The sequence below is a fragment of the Hevea brasiliensis genome, chromosome 10 (assembly GCF_030052815.1).
Source record: "Hevea brasiliensis isolate MT/VB/25A 57/8 chromosome 10, ASM3005281v1, whole genome shotgun sequence".
In the NCBI taxonomy this organism is placed as follows: domain Eukaryota; kingdom Viridiplantae; phylum Streptophyta; class Magnoliopsida; order Malpighiales; family Euphorbiaceae; genus Hevea; species Hevea brasiliensis.
The window spans coordinates 7,567,154-7,585,252 of NC_079502.1; the positions used below are offsets into that span (position 1 = coordinate 7,567,154).

At 34.7% G+C, this 18,099-nt stretch overlaps 2 protein-coding genes and 1 pseudogene across 7 annotated transcripts; 2 read left to right on the forward strand and 1 right to left on the reverse strand.

Annotated features, from left to right (window-relative positions):
• The first annotated feature begins 2,251 nt into the window (after positions 1-2,251).
• On the forward strand, positions 2,252-7,931 carry LOC110643675 (uncharacterized). Of its 6 annotated transcripts, none has more exons than XR_002492698.2 (10): positions 2,252-2,588; positions 2,788-3,123; positions 3,273-3,345; positions 3,488-3,600; positions 4,011-4,095; positions 4,248-4,320; positions 5,505-5,560; positions 6,345-6,410; positions 7,390-7,460; positions 7,529-7,597. XR_002492698.2 is itself a non-coding variant. In XM_021796133.2 (10 exons), the coding sequence occupies exons 1-10, from the start codon at positions 2,401-2,403 to the stop codon at positions 7,607-7,609; spliced, it is 1,185 nt and encodes a 394-aa protein (XP_021651825.2). In that variant the 5' UTR covers positions 2,252-2,400; the 3' UTR covers positions 7,610-7,931. The 6 variants fall into 6 exon arrangements, 3 of the variants coding, with proteins under 3 accessions (XP_021651825.2, XP_021651826.2, XP_021651827.2); XR_009140678.1 differs by lacking the exon at positions 7,529-7,597 and adding an exon at positions 5,904-6,053 and having other exon boundaries at positions 7,395-7,460; XM_021796133.2 differs by having other exon boundaries at positions 5,505-5,603; positions 7,529-7,931.
• A 1,511-nt stretch (positions 7,932-9,442) lies between these two features.
• Positions 9,443-15,194, forward strand: LOC110643662 (uncharacterized). The gene is made up of 2 exons (XM_021796120.2): positions 9,443-10,480; positions 14,465-15,194. Exons 1-2 carry the CDS (start codon positions 10,195-10,197, stop codon positions 14,833-14,835), a joined length of 657 nt encoding a protein of 218 aa, XP_021651812.1. The 5' UTR covers positions 9,443-10,194; the 3' UTR covers positions 14,836-15,194.
• A 91-nt stretch (positions 15,195-15,285) lies between these two features.
• Positions 15,286-17,847, reverse strand: LOC110643664 (putative pentatricopeptide repeat-containing protein At3g25060, mitochondrial; annotated as a pseudogene).
• Between the last annotated feature and the right edge of the window lie 252 nt (positions 17,848-18,099).

Genomic DNA, 18,099 nt, shown 5'->3' on the forward strand with positions numbered 1-18,099 from the left:
CAAGCTAATAAACTCTCCTCTTTAAAGAAGACTCTTGGCATATCTCTGCGAATTCAACAACTACCAACCCAAGGCCCAAATAGCAAGATCCATTTCCATAGGCCCAAAAGTCGAGCTCGAAGAAGTCCCTAATTATAACATCAAATTTCAAGCTCTCAGGATCCCACAGAAGAAGACGAGATCAATATAGTTTTGGCATCAGGAGACAAGGGAAAGACCCCATTGAAGTATAGTCTTGACAAAAGAATCTTTTTGGAAAAAGCATTGGGTCTGATGACTCAAATTATTACAATCTAGGCCCCAATCATGAGCCATCCAGCTCAGGTACAATAACCAAGAGCTGATAAAGTTTATGTGTCAGAGCATCCTATGCTCATTGTTTGTACTACCCTAGTGTGTTGTCACTATTCAGTATGTTGTTACTCTACTTTTTCTTTTTTAAAAGGTGTGTGTGTCCGAGTATCCAATGCTTACTGTTTGTACTACACTTGTGTGTTGTCACTTTCTCTTTATTAAAGTGATTCTTTTGAATCACGGGTGTGCTATAAGAACTCTAGCTCCTCTTCTATATAAGTAGTGCTTTGTATGGTTAAAATTCTCAGAATGAAAATAATATCAACTCTTCTATAAACTTTTACATGGCCTTCTAAATCTCTCTCTCTCTCTCTCTCTCTCTCTCTCTCTCTCTTGAAAATCTAAAATTGTATTATGTTCTTATTTCTTTCCACAGAGGCATAAGTTTGCTCTGCACTTACCTCCTTAAGAGGATCCTGAGCATCAGAAAAATACCAGCAACAAGATCCATTGCTATGGTTCCCATAATTAAATCTTAATATAGTAATACAAAAAGGGCACTGCTTGAGGTCTGTTATTTGCCATAGATGGTGTTATTTAATCTTGCATTACATGAGTATTATTGTACTAAGGTTAATTAAGGGCTCCTAGCAAGTTATAGTATCATTATACATTAAAAATTAAATTAAATTATCATACAATCATATTTATTTTATTTTTCAAATAATTTTTTATTTTAAATTAAAAAAATTAAAAAATTTCATTTAAAGCATGAAAATTCACAATAAAAAAAATTAATTAAATTAAATTTTATAAAATTTTATATTAAAAAAAAGAGGATAGTGGCAACGATGGCCATTTGATTTTGCATATGAATTACAGGAAAGACCCCATGTTTTCACGATTGGATGTATTTTTATGTGAAATTTTAAAAACTCACATTAAATAATTTGAAAAAAAATACACAATTTAAAATATGATATAATTTTGGCTATTTGACTATCTTTAAAAAGACTCGGGCTCTATTTGTTCTATTTGTTTTGAAAAAAATATATATTTTTTTATTTTTCATTATCTGGGATACTTAAAAAATATTAATAAAAAATATTTTTCTAATTAAAAAGAAAATTAAGAGAGTATTTAATTTGACTTATAAATTAATCAAATCTACTAAAAATTATAAATAGATTAGTATTTGATTTATCTTATAAATTAAAAAAATTATTTAAAATAAGAATAAAAAATATCTCTTAATTATGACTTATCTATTTATTTTAAAATTATATTTTAACTAAGCAAAAAATTATATTATCTTAATAATTTTTTAAAACATCAATACTATTCTTACTTTAATAATCATAGCACAATAAAATTTTTTTTTATCATTTTAATAAATTAAATTACTTTTAAATACATTTTAACCAAATATCTTAAATTATTTAAAAATTAATTTTAAATAATTTTATTAAATAATTCATTATTTATTTTTAAATTAATTTATAAATTAAAAAATATATTTTAAATTAAAAATTAAAAATAAGTAATTAAGTCAAACATTCAAGTTATTTTTAGGACTTTTTCTTTTAAAACAGAGATACTTCGGAAACTTTCACAATTTTATTGAAATTTTTAAAAATATTTATATATATAATATAAATATTTATTATTAATTTAATATTATAATTAAATAATAAAAAATATTTTTATAAAAAATATATTATAAAAAATAATTTTTATGTAAAATAATTTTTATATATAAAATTATTTTTTACAAAACAACCGAAACCCCAAACACTTAAAATTATTAATTTTTATAATGTAATACATCTCTCAAGATAAAAGTTTTTTTTTTTAATTTTAATACTTAATATGTTTAAGTTTATTTATAATTCATGGATCCATATAGATTCCTCCACTTACACTATAGAATATGCTTCTTCTTTATCCTCTTGCTGATCAACCTGGCCACATGGACCCAATATCCTCCTTACGTCCAAAACAAAGAAGCCCCACTTAAGCTGGTCCAGGTGCCAGAGAAGCAGAGGTTGAGTGCACTTCGCTGCCCCTGCCAGAAACCTCGCATACGCAGAGGGGAGCTCTATAAAAATGGCTCCAGTGTTGGTGTTAACACATGGCGATGGCGCTTCCTTAAGAAATCTCCCCAAACCATCAACTAATTCCTTCTACAGACGGCCATTCAAGCACACAAGCTCTCTCAATGTTCCTTGCAGGCTTTTACCACCGCATTCCACTAACGTTTTGCTTTCTCGCTTCTTTAGACCATCACTTCTCAGGTAACGGTACAGTTTCTGTTTCGGCGACTTTGATTGTTTGGTTGCTGAGAAAAGCGAGGAAAATATATCTATTGTGTCATGACTTCGAAATTGATGTCTGTGTTTGATTATAGAAATATAATGATGATTAATTGTTTTCTTTGAATTAGTGAATTTTTCAAGGCATTAATATGCAATGTGTCTCGTGTCATACAAGCAGGGTCAGGAGCTTTCAGGGAGAAGATGCTGACAATTTTGAAGTTACAGAAGAAAGTTTGGATGGACAAAATAAGGGTGCCAATGAGAAAATCGGAAATCAGAAAAATAATCTTAGTGCTGAGGGAAATTCGTTTCTATTAATATTAGCAATTGCTGTGGGCGTAGCTGCTATAATTACAATTACATCAATTGGTCTCAAATGGCCTAGTGTTGGGTCATTCTTTGGTGTTCAATCTCTGGCTGAAAGTTCAACATCTTCTGCCCTTGCTTCGCCCCCTGTGGGTTTCACTTTCAAAGCTTTTGGATACAGAATCATACTTCCTGAATATGCACCAGGGTATGTTGCTGTTATGCAACTATTTAGGTTGAGTTCAATTATATATGTCTTCAAAAGGAGAGAGATAGATGGCCTTGCCTCTCTGTGTATGACAAATTTCTGTTAAATGGCACTATTCTTAAGTTTCTCCTGAAATTGCTGCATTGAAGGTGGATATATTTTTGGTTGCTCATGGCTGCTGGTTGTGGACTATTCATCAGTGAGGAGGCTTTAAATATTTGGGTCTGTCCTTTCTACCGGTACTTCTGTTTTGCTAACTCGAGCATTTTCTTTAGCTCTTCAGATTTGGTTAGGTTTTTGAGTTCTGTACAAATAGTGTTTAAATTCTTACTTAAGCTTTTTGGTGATTTCCTTGGATATTTAGGTTGGCATAACCTTATCGCGGATGCTGTCAGTGGATGGAACATGGCAATCTTTTGTTGAGTCGTTCTCCAGAAATGCTCCATACATAATGTCTACAGTATTCTGGGTGTACTGGTTAGTGTCAACTTCACTTTTTTATTTTGTACATCACGTGCTATTGCTGTAGGATCAATAAATGGATTTTTCTGTGGCAATAATTCTACACCCAAATGAAGTTTTAGAAGGCTTTGTTGCACCTTGAAGTTCACTCGAGGCAAGGTTCAATTAGAGTACCTTTAGGGTTGAGCCTTAGCTAAAACAAGGATAAATCCCACAGTGATTATTAGTCATCAATTCAACAAATGGAGAATTATAATAATTTTAGATTGAACGAAGTAGCTGTTCAATATAAACAAACCAGATTTATGATTTTTGCTAATATGTTAGTTGTTTTTAATTTTTTTGACGCTGCTGCTCTGAATTTTGACTAGTTATGGTAATAATTTCCTTGTGAGTTATGAATATGTTGCAATATGACTCATCAGGGGAGTCTGTATCAGTGATATGATACCATTCTACCTTGGGAAGCTTTTCAGGGAAAGCGGGGCAACTGATGATATTTGTTCAAAGGTTTTCTCTGTTCAATCACATCTAGATGCTTTTCTTGGTTAATGAACAGATGTTACCTAGTTAATATTAAGCTTAAAAAATTCATTTTGCAACTAGCCTGTCTTCTGTTGTTTTCAAAATATTTGTTATGATAACATTGATGATGGCTATAGCTAGGGATTGGTGAAGAGAAGGTATCGAGCATTACACATACTGTGCAACAATATGGAAATCTTGCAGGCATTGGTGAGTTATAAGAGCCCAGTCAAATTTTGCAAATATTTGTATTCTCAATAATGTTAGGATCAAATGATGAATTATGAAATTTATGTATATACTCATTGCTATCAATGTTAACAAATGTGGATTATGGTATTCTACAATGATTTATCTTTTAAGGACATTTTAGGTGGTTCTTAGATGATTATACAATAAATAAATTTATTGTGGGCATTCGGCTGTTACACTGCTGTTGCTGTATTTGGACAGTGGCACAGGCATGTGTATGCAAGTGCAATCACCAGATGGTCCCTGTTTATTCAATCCTCTAAAAGTTACTTTGATCAGATAATTTTTAGATCATTTCATTTGGATGCTTTTGAAGTACATTGAAAATTTGACCATGCAGTAGAAGTTGGTTGGAGGGTGAGTGTTGGTGCAATGGTGAGGTTGCTTCTTTTTGATCAGAAGGCCATAGGTTCAAGTTGTGGAAAGAGCTTACTGCAAACAATGAGGGGAAGACTCTGTATAGCCTCACAAAGCAGAGAGTCCACTAGGGATGCAACCCCCCTCTTTCTCCTCTCTTCTCCCCCTGTTTTTTCTTTTTAATGGAAGTTAACTGTTTATAATGTATGATAGACAACTCGGTTTCTTATGGGGAAAGCCATAGTAATGCTGTAAATTTTCACTAAGTTCATGTCTTTTCAAGATGACATTGAATTGTTGAAATACTTGCAATTGTCTTGGGTTCTACCACATGTATTTCTTCTATGAAAGCCACTATTTTACAATGCCCTATCTGCTGTCTTCTGACTATCTTTGCTCCAGCCTAAGGTGCTTGTCCTTGTATCAGGTGCTTGATCTTAGTAGTCTCAAGACGATATTTCCTACCTATTTCTTGTTTCTTTCTTTCAATACAACTTGTATTCTTAAATCTAGAGAATTTTTTAGGCTTTCTTTGTGTTTTTCTTCCCCATTTTGATTTAGATCATCCTGTACCATCTGAGATGCTTTCTATTTAAGAACTTAACAGGGTGGTACTGCTTTTCTTTTTCCCTTTGGCTATTCACTAATGAGACATGAATTGGTGGAATGCTTTTGATGATTGGAAACTGATTTGAATGTTTTATCAATATTATTGTGTATGCATGATTGTACAATCTGTACTTCATATTTATTTTCCTTATCCTTCATTGTATTGTGGCTTGCAGTGGAGCGGTTTTCACTTGGAGTAAGAAATCCTACAGCTTTCCTAGCAGGGACGCTGGTTAGTGGTCATCATTTGTATAAAGACTGCGCTTGGGAAATTGGTTTTCATTCTCTTACCACTATTAAATTAATAATATTCCTTATGCTTGAGTGACTGCTGGTTTTGACTCAGTTTATAGATTTTCTTGATTTATCCCATGCTCTTAATTTTTTTCATCTATGGTTCTCTGTTCTTTTAATATGGCTGAGCTTGGCTTTTTGACATTTGCTTCATTGGAGTACTGCTTACTTTAGTGATTTATGAGCAAGCATGATGACAGCCAAATTTAAAGCCACTATTATGTTTTCGGTTCATATTATGTTTTCTTGCATTGAGCACACCTATTTTAATTCTTTCCTAGCAAGATGCATGCCAAATGAAGGGAAAAGGGAAGCAATTAATTCTTAATACACTAGAAGCTACTCTAGATACTCTTTGGATGCTATAATGAGTGAATTACCACTGTTGGAGGTGCTGCGTTCACATGCTGTTCATGTTTCTCAAGAACATGGTATGCTGCTATTATTCCATAGGTCATAAGATCTATGTAATCCTACCTAATGATGTGCTTAATATTTAATTGAGTTTTTGTTTATAAATAAATCCTCTCAAAGGCACTGAACCATTGAAAGATATGTTTTACAAAATATATAATAAAAATATTGTCTGATGATCATGATGATTCACCTGCAACATTTATCCTGTCTCAAATGGACATTCTTGCTATGAAATGAGGTTTATTCATCATATTCACATTTCAAACATGTTTTATTGGTCACCATGATCTGTTATCTAAATGCAGGGTATATCTCCGGAGTTTTTCTTTGCTGGAGTTTGCTGTGGTGGCTTGATCACCCTTCCACTACAGGTATGCCTATTTCCATAGAAAAACATGCTGTTTCTATAGTGTTGCATGTATAAATCGTTTTGCATGTATCTTTATAAAATATAGTCTTTAATTGTCTGATTTCTATCTAACAACCTCCAAAGTTCAAACGATAAAGATTACTCTATTTAAAGCACTAGAGACAGTCAGCATTCACATACAATGTGTATCATATGTATTGTTTTATCTCAGATATAGAAGACAAAAATTTATGGCAAGCTTGATATGCACCATGAGAGCTAATCTCTGAATTCTCTGTTTATTGTCAATCAAACATGAATAACCTCTAGTTCCAATGTGGTAATGTCCAGTTAGGTAGATACAAGCACTATGGCATTATGGATAGGAAAACATAAATGTAATAGGTATAAAAAGAATTCCTAAAATACTAATAATATGTAGGACTGATCACCTAAAAAGTCTGGAACTATATATCGATTAACAATATGACCTGAACAAAGAAAAAGCTAATTGTTACTTAATTTTTTTGTTAGTTATGAATAGCTACTATGGCTACAATTTGCTATTTTGTAATTCAGGATATAATTGCAAATTGGCATAAAATACTTAAAATATTTTTTATTCTTAAAAAAAAAATACAAAAACTCCAGATGACCTCTTAAATACTAATGCTTAAGAAAACCCTAAATATCATATATTAGTAATTATATAGGGATAGTTCCTAAATTCATTTCCTTATTTGCATAAAAATGTCTTTACATTTATCATGGTTTTATGCAGGCAGCATAATTGTCCTGCTTGAATCTTTGGTTTAACCTATTTTATTGCACTTAAGATGACAGGATTTCAATGGTTTGACGAGTTCTGACCTAGCTAATCAAATAGTTGGAATATTTATTTTCTTTAGTTGTGGTCTTGTTTTTCTCGGATAATTCCAATAGGCTAAGTCCTAACAGCAGCCAGGTGCATTGCTAATGCTGCCTGTTTCTTGTTTGTCAAGCTCAGCTAGGTATTGGATTTCTATTGAGGGAACGCCCGGTGGTTGCCCTTGCCACTGTTGCCACAGTAGTGGTAAGCAAAGTTCTTTGCATCATATCTTATTTTTATAATGCTGGTATCTAATTGGTAAAATTATGCAGGGCATTTGGACCATATTTCCATATGCTGTGGCTGCTTTGACAGCATTATTCCTTTACGTTAGACGCCGCCGCTCTACGTAGTAATTTCTTGGTCAACCCAATACTCTGAAACTTGGTAAGTGTAGAAGCTATGGAATTTACGAGTGCACCCTTACTACAGCCAATGGTATACTGAATGGTTTTGCAATGTCTGTTGAAAACCATCTTGTAGTTTTCTATTTTTAACTTTTTCTTTGTATGCTAGATATAAAATTACCTTCTGTATTTTTCTTCAGGAAGAATGATTTATATTTATTTAATTTATTAGCTCTAGAAAAGGATTATCAATGTAATATTGAAGATTCACTGTGGCAAGAACAATTATGGCTTGTTGGGTTGCACGTGATACAAATGCACTTCAGCATCTGCGAGTAGGGTTTGTCAAAATGATATCAGAAGCACCAATAGTATGCCAATGCTTGTCTGTATAACGTATGGGTGGGTGGTGGTTATTTTAGGCACTCCTCCAATACCATTTAGCTAATAATGGCAGCTACACCTGAATTTTCCTACTAGCTTAACTTGTTTGATGTGTTCTGGCCCTTTCTTGAGCCCTCAAATCCAATTCCTTTGATCCAACTTCATGAGGCCTAATGCAACCTCATGATATATGTCTGCGAGAAGGTGATTTCTTAGGCAATTTAACGCATTCTTGTTTGCCCCTTGTTTGGATACTTCAAAATTAAGGCAGCTAATCAATGGTCCTCATTAGCATTATCACCTAAAGTTTCTTTCGAATTACATCAGGGCATATGTAGCAAATAATGTGCATAACAAGCAGTCGATTTGAGTGTCCATTGGAGCACTTATTTATCAACGGTAGCAGAGTTTTCTTTCCATCAACGAGATTCTTGCTCTTTCTGTTCCTCAAACCATCAAACTAGGCGTTGTCATCCTGAAAGAAAGAAAGAAAGAAAGAAGAAAAGAGGATTACTGTTTGGAAGCTTGCAACCACCACCACAGTTATAGCTTGGGAGGTTAAAAACTTGATGAGTAATCTCTTAAGAGGACTCATCTTGGATAAAACAAAAATTTTCTTTTCTTGCCATTGACCGAACAGAGACATGTACTTGTATAAATACTCTGAAATGGCCTTCTGCTAAATAACTTACTTGATATCATCCATAAAAAGCTCCTTTCTCCAAATACGCCAAAAAGAACAAACTTTCACAAGGACTGCTAATATTTCTCATTTGTATTGATCTAGAAAGCGATTCACATGTCTCAAGCTGCAAGATATGAGACCTGAACATTGAAGGCTTCTTTCAGCTCTGCCAAAACCTCTACAACATTAGGGCACTTTGAGTTTTCATCTGTCAAGAACTAGTAGAGGGTAAGAATAAGATAACTGGCTATCATGATAGCCTGTAGTGCCCTTAACGACTATAGTCACATGACTTGAATATGGTTGCATCACTTGTTTAGAAAGGCCAAAGTCACAGACCTTTGGCATTCATGTCCTCGGCAGCATCAACAGCAATTTTCAGTCTACGAACCCAACTTAAAGAAACTTTTTGACAGTTTGAAGATAAAATGGTAAATTCTCAGGCACAGAAAACATTTAACTAATGCAGGATTCTTATGGATTCACAAATATACCATAAAAGGTAATGGGCCAATGATCCACCAGGTAGATTCTCAAAAACTAGTATTTGCAGCTTTGATTCGACGGCAAAAAATAGCATAATGTTTTTTTAATATCAATAAAGTATTATTCATTATTTTTTAACATTTTAATTAATATTTTTTAATAATAATTATGAAAAATTAATCAATATAAATAATTAAAAATAAAATGATATTTTTTAATTTTATACAATAATTTGAAAATTTTTAAAATTTGCATAATTTACGGGCGAATGATTTAGTAGTATTACAGGCTTCGAGACAAAAATCGGGGCATGGGGAGAGTGAAGATAGGGAGGTGTGCCTGGTCGCTAGTTGTCAGCTACACCCAGCCAGTTTTTGAGACCACAGCGACCACTCTTCCAGGTTTAAAAGCTTACTATCATCACCTTACCCATTACCAAACACTCCCTTAACATGCAGTCAGCCTCACATGAGCGTCTCTGCTTCTGGGTCTAATTGCTGCTGTCCTTTTTCACCTCCTAATGCCTTTTTTCTCCACTCTCATTGGATATTTTACCCTTTTGACGGATACCCATTTGGGCTGCCAAAAAGCAAATTTATATGCTAATTCACCTAATTATCCCTAAACCCCACGCATTAAGTTTTTAGTTTTCTGGGAGCAAAAGAAGCTTGTGAAAAGTTTCCATCTTTTTGCTTAACTGAGCTAATTGCACAAATCTGTAAACTTGGTACCTCTTCTTTTGAAGATTAAACCTGATTTTGTGAAGCAGGTTTCTTTTTTTTTTTTTTTCTTATAAAAAGTTCATATCCACAGTTTGTTCTGGATTTTTCTGGTGCTATTAAGCAAAGTTGTTCCAGTTGTTTCTACTCTTACGTAAAGAACAATTAGGTTTCAGTGCAAATAGCTTCATTTTGATTTCTGCCTGAATCTATGGATCTGTAGGCTTCCAGCACCCACTCCCCCCTCTCTCTCTTCTTTTTTTTTTTCCTGAAAATAGAGCTAGCTCTGTGGTTGGGCATTGTTTGTTGAAGCAGAGATGATTCAGTTGTTATTCTTAGTTCTCTTTGCTGAGGGAGTTGTGGCATTCTTATTACTGGTAAAGATTGGTCCCTTGAGAGAGTTAGTGATAAAGAGTTTGGATCAGCTGAAGATGGGAAAGGGTCCAGCTACGGTCAAGACCATTGCTGGTACTATGTCTGTGATTCTCCTTTCAAGCCTTATGAGTATTATTAAGATCCAAAACAAGGGTGCAAAGCTTGGCACCATGTCACCCATGGATCAGGTTCTATGGAGAACCCACTTGCTAGAGGCATCACTCATGGGTATGGTTTTATTCTTTTCTACCTTAGTTTACTGGTTTATTTACTGTTCTTCATTTACTTTATTATGATGCTTGTAGTATTGCTTTATATGGACAAGATTGTGCTTTCCAATTTAGCTTATTGGGTAATTGAACTTTATTGATGTTGAGTATGCACATTATTTATTACTGAACTATATACCATTGACACAAACGAAGAAAACTAAATAATCAGAGCAAAATATACAATATACGAGCTTCATTGACATTAGGAGTTTGAGGTTTAGCAAATTAAAGATGATAATTTTTTAGTAGACAGAACCTTTGATTATATCCTATTACGTATGAGGCTAGGACGTGGAAATTGCTGCTGGGAGTTAAGTTACTGAGAAATAGGTTAGAATGAATGTGAGTCCAGTCTGCATGACCTGTTGGATATGCTTCTTTGTCTAATTATGTCTTTAGATGTAGGGCCATGGCCAAACTCAAATGGCTAAAGGCTTCTTCAGGGGCGTGTATTGATCTTTGTGGTGCTGAAATTTGAGATGAGAATCATAGACGACATTTCAAATCAACTAGAATCTGTGAGATTCTGGAGAGATTAGATATGTACGGAAATTGGCAAGCATAAAATGACTTTCATGGAGAGAGAGTATGTTCTCCAATAGTATTTTTATGATTACCCACCAAGTTTCACTCTGTTTTTTGCTTGGAGAAATTAAAATTTTTCCATCTCGTATTGGCATTCGGCAACCATTCTTTTAGAAGAGTTACCATGCTTTTTAGCGGAGAGAGATCCAGCGAGGGGCCAAGGGGGGCACTGGGGCCCCCTAGAATTTAAAAAATTTTCACGGATATATTAGTCAATTCATGAACTCTCAATTTTTTTTTTGTGCACCATCTGTAGACTGTAGCGTGTGGTTCATGATCTGGTGCATTATGTTATTTTGATATCACAGACTGGTCTTTATTTTAGTCAAACTGAAAAATTCTCTGTTCAATAAATGATTTTGCCAATTGGCATTAAGCCTCTTCATTATGAACTCATCAGTTTTATCTTTTGACCTTATATGACTGTGAATTGTGTGGCAGTTCCTCATCTTTCTTAATATTGGCATTTCTTCTCCTATTTTGAACACTAGATGGTAAATCTTTAGCATCAAAGGTTCACTTTATTCAGTTTTTTTACTATTAGATAGATGGATTTGTCCTTGAATCAGATATAGATTTTACAAAAAAAAAAACTGATATAGGTTTTACATTTCACTTGTAACTGATACAAGAACCCTAATCGTTGCTTGTTTTACTTAGATGTTGAGAAAGTTGTGGCCTTATGTGTACTCTGTCGTTTCTTTTTTTCGGTCACGGGCTTCTTTATCATTTAATTTCGTAATTCAACAGTAATTTTACCATTAGCCTTAAAAACAGGACCTCTATTGTTTGGTTGAGAAATTTGATTGGCAAATGTGGAATTAGGAATACCCTTAATTTTTTGTAATTTAATTGTAACAACTTATTAACTTTTTGTAAGAACTCTCTCGTCGACTTATATTTATTTCTTATATGTTATTTTTATAAATTATATATTTTAATCCCGTCAATTGAATTTCTGCATCGGTCATTGCTTTCCAGTAGCCTTAAATTCACTTACTAGATATATCATTTGCCTTTGATCATTTATATAATTTTAAGTTATTTCATAGCTGTAACTAAATTCTTTTTGTTGGCATAAATGCTTTTTGTTTTTTGATGAATTTTCTGTCGATGGAGTGTGCAAAGAAATAATTGAACTTTGCCCCATAATGGTTTAACCCACTTTGGTCTTTGGTGATATTGACCAACTTTGAAATTATAATAGGGATGAAGTAGCCTATTCTAAGTATCCTCTGTTCTTCTTCGATGAAAAATGCCATTTAATTTTTTTATTTGAAAAGGAGAAAAATCAGTAGGATTTCACACTTTTTTTATTTGGCGAGGTAAAAACACAAATACAGGAGACATCCAAAGTTATATAAACTATCGAGGCATTGAATTGATGAGTCACACAATGAAGTTATGGAAAAGAGTGATTGAATGCAAACTTAGGGACACTACTAAGATATCAGAGAACAAGTTTGGCTTTATGCTTCATAGATTTACAATAAAGCCTATCTTTTTGTTAACAAGATTGATGAAAATTTATAAGGAGAAGAAAAAGAATCTATACATGGTATTCATTGACCTAGAAAAGGTATATGATAGAGTAACGAGTGAAGTTCTTTGGTGAGTAATAGAGAAGAAATTATGGGGGTGGTTACAAGTGTAAGAAAAATGGGAAAGGATACAAATGATTTTCCATAACAATGGGTTTACATCAAGGATTAGCTTTAAGTCCGTACTTGTTTACCTTAGTTATGAATGAATATTCAAAATGATGTCTCATGGTGCATGTTACTTGCAAATGATGTAATCTTTGTGGATGAAACCATTGAAAAAGTTAAATAAAAATTGTAGGTGTGGAGAAGGACTCTTGAGAATAAGGGTTTTAGCCTAAGTAGAATTATGATAGAATATATAAATTGTGAGTTTAAACTCTCATAGAAGGAATGGAATGGAGGTTCAATTGAATAGAATTTTGATACCAAAATACAACCAATTCAAGTATTTAGATTTTATCATCCATAAGAATAAAGTAATAGTTAAGGTTGTAACTTCTAGGATCAAAATAGGATGGATGAAATGAAGGAGTGTGATGAGCATGCTATGCAACCATAGGAAGCCCGATAAAGTGAAAAGTAAGTTCCATAAAACTATGGTCAAGTTAGCTATACTGCGTGGGAATGAATGTTAGCATATAAAGATCCAACATATGTACAACATGAGTGTGGCTGAAATGCGAATATTAAGATGGATGTCATGTATTATAATAATAGATAATATTAGGAATGGCTACATTAGCTAGAGAGTACATATAATACACATTAGAGATAAAATGAGAGATTATCGATTAAAATGTTTGGTCATGTCCAATGTCGAGCATCGAATGCCTCAATTTGGAAATGTGATGAATTAATTCAAAAAAGTGAGAAGGGAAAGGGGAGACTTAAAATGATGTGGAGAGAAGTAGTATCAAAGGATTTATAATTTTTGAATATTGATGAGGATTTTTTGTCTCAAATAGAGCCGAATAGCGGACCTCAACTAATTTGGGATTAAGGTTTAGTTGTTGTTATTTTTATTTTTGTAAAAACACAAATATAAGAGGGAAGGATAGCTGTATAAAAATCCTTCTGTGCTTCCAAATGTTGAGTACACTCTAGGTTTATGTAATTTATGCTTTGTTATTTGTTGCAGAAAGGGAAATTGTGGACTTTAATCCTTTTAGTTTTATAGCTGTTAGTAATGAAATAAAACATATATTGTGTTATCTGATAGATATTTTAAATTTAAACTCCCCTAACCCAGGGAAAATAAACCTGTTTGTTTTACCTTATTTACACCATTGTCTCTACATGAATGGGTGATAAGGCATGCCTCTCTTTTTTAGCCATATATTTGGCATATTAAAATTTTGTATTAGTAAGCCAGCTTGAGGACATCCCTGACTGTGAAAAAAAAAATATATATATATATATATATATCTTATTAGTCATTCATCATGGGCTTTTGGTTGATGTTCTCCTTCAATACGAGCTTTTCTGTTATTCTGATCTTACCAATTATGGCATGAAGCATACCTCAAGGGTAGGCTGCTTGCCTGCTTGTATCATATAAACAATGGAGTTTTTAGTTGATCACATGCATTCCATGATCAACTTGGGAGCATTTGGTTATCTGCGAATCTGATATAAATCAAACTTAAGTGAGGTACTTCACTTCAGGCTGATAATATAACAATGTTTATGATTGAGCACATTCAAGCCAACTCCATTGTCAGCAACTAATTATTCATAAACCGTCCCCCTCTTCACCACTCTATCTTTTAGTTAAGCCCATCATCCCTAAAATCTTGAACTTGATCTTGCAGGTTTTACACTATTTCTTGGCTTCATAATTGATCGTATGCACCACTATCTTTCAAAACTTATTGAGTTGAGAAGCAGCATTGGATCTTCAAAAGAGGAAGTTGAAAGGCTTCAGAAAGAAAAAACGGAGCTTAAAGGGAAGGAAGAGACAGCTTCCAAGGAAATAAAAGTACTAAAGGAACAAATTTCTAATCTATCAGAGAATTTGAAAAACCTGAAGTCGGAAAATGAGGAGAAAGACAAGCAGATTGAAACTGCCGAAGCCCATGTTGTTTCCCTTCAGAAACAATCTGCTGACCTATTACTAGAATATGACCGTTTGTTAGAAGACAACCAAAATCTTCAGGCTCAAGGTCTGGGATACAAGAGCTGAGGAAATTTTGAAAAAGTAATTCGGGTTTTATGAGGTATTTTGTTCACTGGTGGTTTTGCAGAAAACATCCCCATTTCGTGGAAATGGCCTTTAATCGATGCATCTTAATTGGGTATAAGGCGGCATTAGCATGGCTTCGATTGACCAAGATCAGAAATTTTGTAATTCTTCAATCTAGAATCTTTGGTTCTGCCATCTTTGTTTTCTATTGTTCATAGGGACTTTTCTTGCCATTTACTTTTCTCCAGCTGATATGGTTATGTAATTTAGATCGTTGATGGCATTCATATTTTTGAAACGGGTAAGAGATAGTTGGAACTATTCATAAATGTATCATGCTTCCTCTTTCTTTCTGTGCACCTGTTTGTTTTTTTTGTTAGTGTGCCCAAGTGTCTGCAATTACAAACAGTGGACTTTGGCTAGCAAAGCCATGGAAAAAAGTGAAGCAGATGACCAAATTTTTTTCCTTTATAGTGGAAGTCCCCATGTAATACCCAATAATTCAACAGAAAAAAAAGAAACCACTTTGTACCTATGTTGTGCAGCCCTAGTTATCAAGAGAACAAGAAAATCCCGAAAAATCTATTCTACAACTTGGGATTACACAAAGCTATAATTACCAGATAATTGGAAACAACGCTCCTTCAAGCCCAACTCACAGCAATCTATTCTACCACATCCTACAGGTTTTGAATGGGGATACAGAACCAGCAGGCACATCAATCTGTCTCCACGGTCTACCTGGCTACATATTCTTGATCAGTGTCAGACAGCAAGATAATTCCAGGACAAACATCAAAGCCTCAGTTTTCAGATGGAAAGCTGGCCCATATCGCATGGCAGTGAAGAAGTAAATGCCTTTCATTTGCATGGACTTATTTTCATTTCCCAGGCTTTGCTTTCTTTCTCCACCCACATAAAAGTTCCACTCAAATGAACGAACATCTGGCTGTGACCGAGTTTTCCAGTTCCAAAGGTATCCACTGTCCTCAGCAGACTCCTGTAACATGGGAGGCAGATTTGGAGATCAACAGTGTCAAATATCTTATTGACAACATATGCATGTAGAACTAAATCAGGAACTGCTAGAACCTGCTAGGGTTCAAGGACGGGGATATAATGTCCAAAGCTCCATAAGAAGCGTCCGATCATGTGATTGGAAATTTGGGCTTTCTGCTACAAGGATCTCAAAGTGATTGCACAAAAAAATGTCTTCAATCTTCTTCAATGTTATGATGCACCAACCCAGTTTCTGGGACACTTCTGATAGCTCTCATCTCATCATTCAGAATACCCAATATTTGCAAGCTGTATTCATATTGATAATGGCTCTTGTCTTTCATTAGAAAAGCTTGGTGCTTCCCATTCTCTTCTACTGCACTATAACCAGGCACTTTCCTCATTCCTGTGTTTTTCATGAACTTCCTCAAAACAGCTGCTTCATCTCACTTCTTGGCCATGGAAAAGAAGTTAGAAACCAAAACATAAATTCCCAAGTCATCCGGATTTGACTGAAGAATCTTCTTTGCTGCCACCTCTCCAATCAATAATTTTCTATAATTATGGCAACCTGACAAAAGAGTAGCCCAAATGGCAAGCCCCAGTTCAATGTGCATTGATTCTATTAGCTGATAAGCATCTTCCACTAGTCTGTTCGGCTCAAAAGATCAACCATACAAGCATAATGCTTCTTATCCGGCTGAATCTTAGATTCATTAACCATGAAATGAAACCAGTGTTCGCCTTCTTTTACTAGTCCTTAGTGGCTAAAAGCTGAGAGAAGAGAAGCGAAAGTTGCATGTGGATTTAAGTTTTTGTTTCTCTCATCTGAAGGAATAGTGAGAGAGCTTCCTTCCCCTCTCCATGGATTCCATAGCTGGCAATCATTGCATTCCACAATATGTCCCTACAATCTATTTGATCAAATAAGGTACGTGCATAAGAAAGTGCTCCACATTTTGCATACATGTTGATCAATGCAGTGACTGAAACTTGCTCAAACTGCCTTCTAACAATATATCCATGTAGAGATTTCCCCCATTTCAAATATCCCACTTGTGAACATGCCAAAAGCGCATTGATAAGAGAACCAGTATCTGGTTTGAACCCAAAACTCTGCATCTCGACCAACAATGCAAGGGCGATTCCTACAAAACCATTTTGAGCGAAGCCAGAAATCAATGCTCCCCAAGAAATAACATTCTTACGTGGTATTTTCCCTGAAGACACGTGAAGCGAGCTCCAATTGCTCATCTTTAGCGTACATATCAACAATGCTAGCTTCAAGAAGGACATTGTCCAGGGCCTTCTCTCTCCTAACCATATGCACATGAACAGAAAGAACCAATTTTGAATCACCAAGACCACCACAAGCCCGAATTAACCCCGCTATAGCAACTTCATCTCCTTGAATACCCTCTTTCTGCATCTTGCTATGACCATCAATGGCTTCCGATGCCCGCCTGCTTCGTAGAAATCCAGCTATCATAGTAGTCAAACTCACAATATCCTTTTTCAACATTTTATCAAACACCACCTTTGCTTCATCCATTTTCCCGCACTTAGCGTACAAATTCAAAACAGATGGCGCAACAAACACATCACGCCCATATCTAAAATGCATAACCTGATGTCAAATTTCCTCTCCCGCTTCCAGCTCCATCAAGCTTGAACAGGCCTTTAGTGCGACTGTGAAAGTGGAGCTATCGGGTCTGACCCCCTCAGTTATCATATTATCGTAAAGATTTGAAACTTCTCCAGGATAAATTCGAGAATATACGATGATCATAGAATTCCATGCGTCCACGCCTCTTTGAGTTAAATTGTCGAATATGTGGCGGGCAGAAACGAGGTCGCCAATGCATGCATATGATGCGATTAGGCGACCAACGGAATTCGAGTTAGCGGAGAAACCAGTTGTGAGCATGAAAGCGTGGATTTGGGCAATCTATATTTTGTCTTTGCAAGCAAAAGGAGAGGTTTGAGGCAATTTGGCCATAAAAGTGGCCGCATTTATGAATTATTAGGAGCAAAAAAACCTCACTTGTTTGCTGCGTCGGTACCTGTCAAGTAAATGAGAAATGAAAATAGAGAGAAACAGATTTCAAAAGGGATTTTGGATTTTCTATCATTATTAGGAAAAAAGGTCTTCTTTTTCTTTGTGAGAGAATTCTTAATCAATTTCCATGATTTCTTGTTAAAAGATGGAAAACAATTCCTTGTACCTGCTTTGCTGAGTGTTGATGGTTGACGTCAATTTCCCAC

What these genes read in the sequence shown, in the direction of transcription:
- LOC110643662 (XM_021796120.2), top strand. Translation starts at nt 10,195, where the DNA reads ATGATTCAGTTGTTATTCTTAGTTCTCTTTGCTGAGGGAGTTGTGGCA. An exon ending in GCTAGAGGCATCACTCATGG is followed by an intron (nt 10,481 to 14,464) that starts GTATGGTTTTAT and finishes TTGATCTTGCAG; the next exon opens with GTTTTACACTATTTCTTGGC.
- LOC110643675 (XM_021796133.2), top strand. Translation starts at nt 2,401, where the DNA reads ATGGCTCCAGTGTTGGTGTTAACACATGGCGATGGCGCTTCCTTAAGA. An exon ending in TTTAGACCATCACTTCTCAG is followed by an intron (nt 2,589 to 2,787) that starts GTAACGGTACAG and finishes TCATACAAGCAG; the next exon opens with GGTCAGGAGCTTTCAGGGAG. An exon ending in ACAGTATTCTGGGTGTACTG is followed by an intron (nt 3,601 to 4,010) that starts GTTAGTGTCAAC and finishes ATGACTCATCAG; the next exon opens with GGGAGTCTGTATCAGTGATA.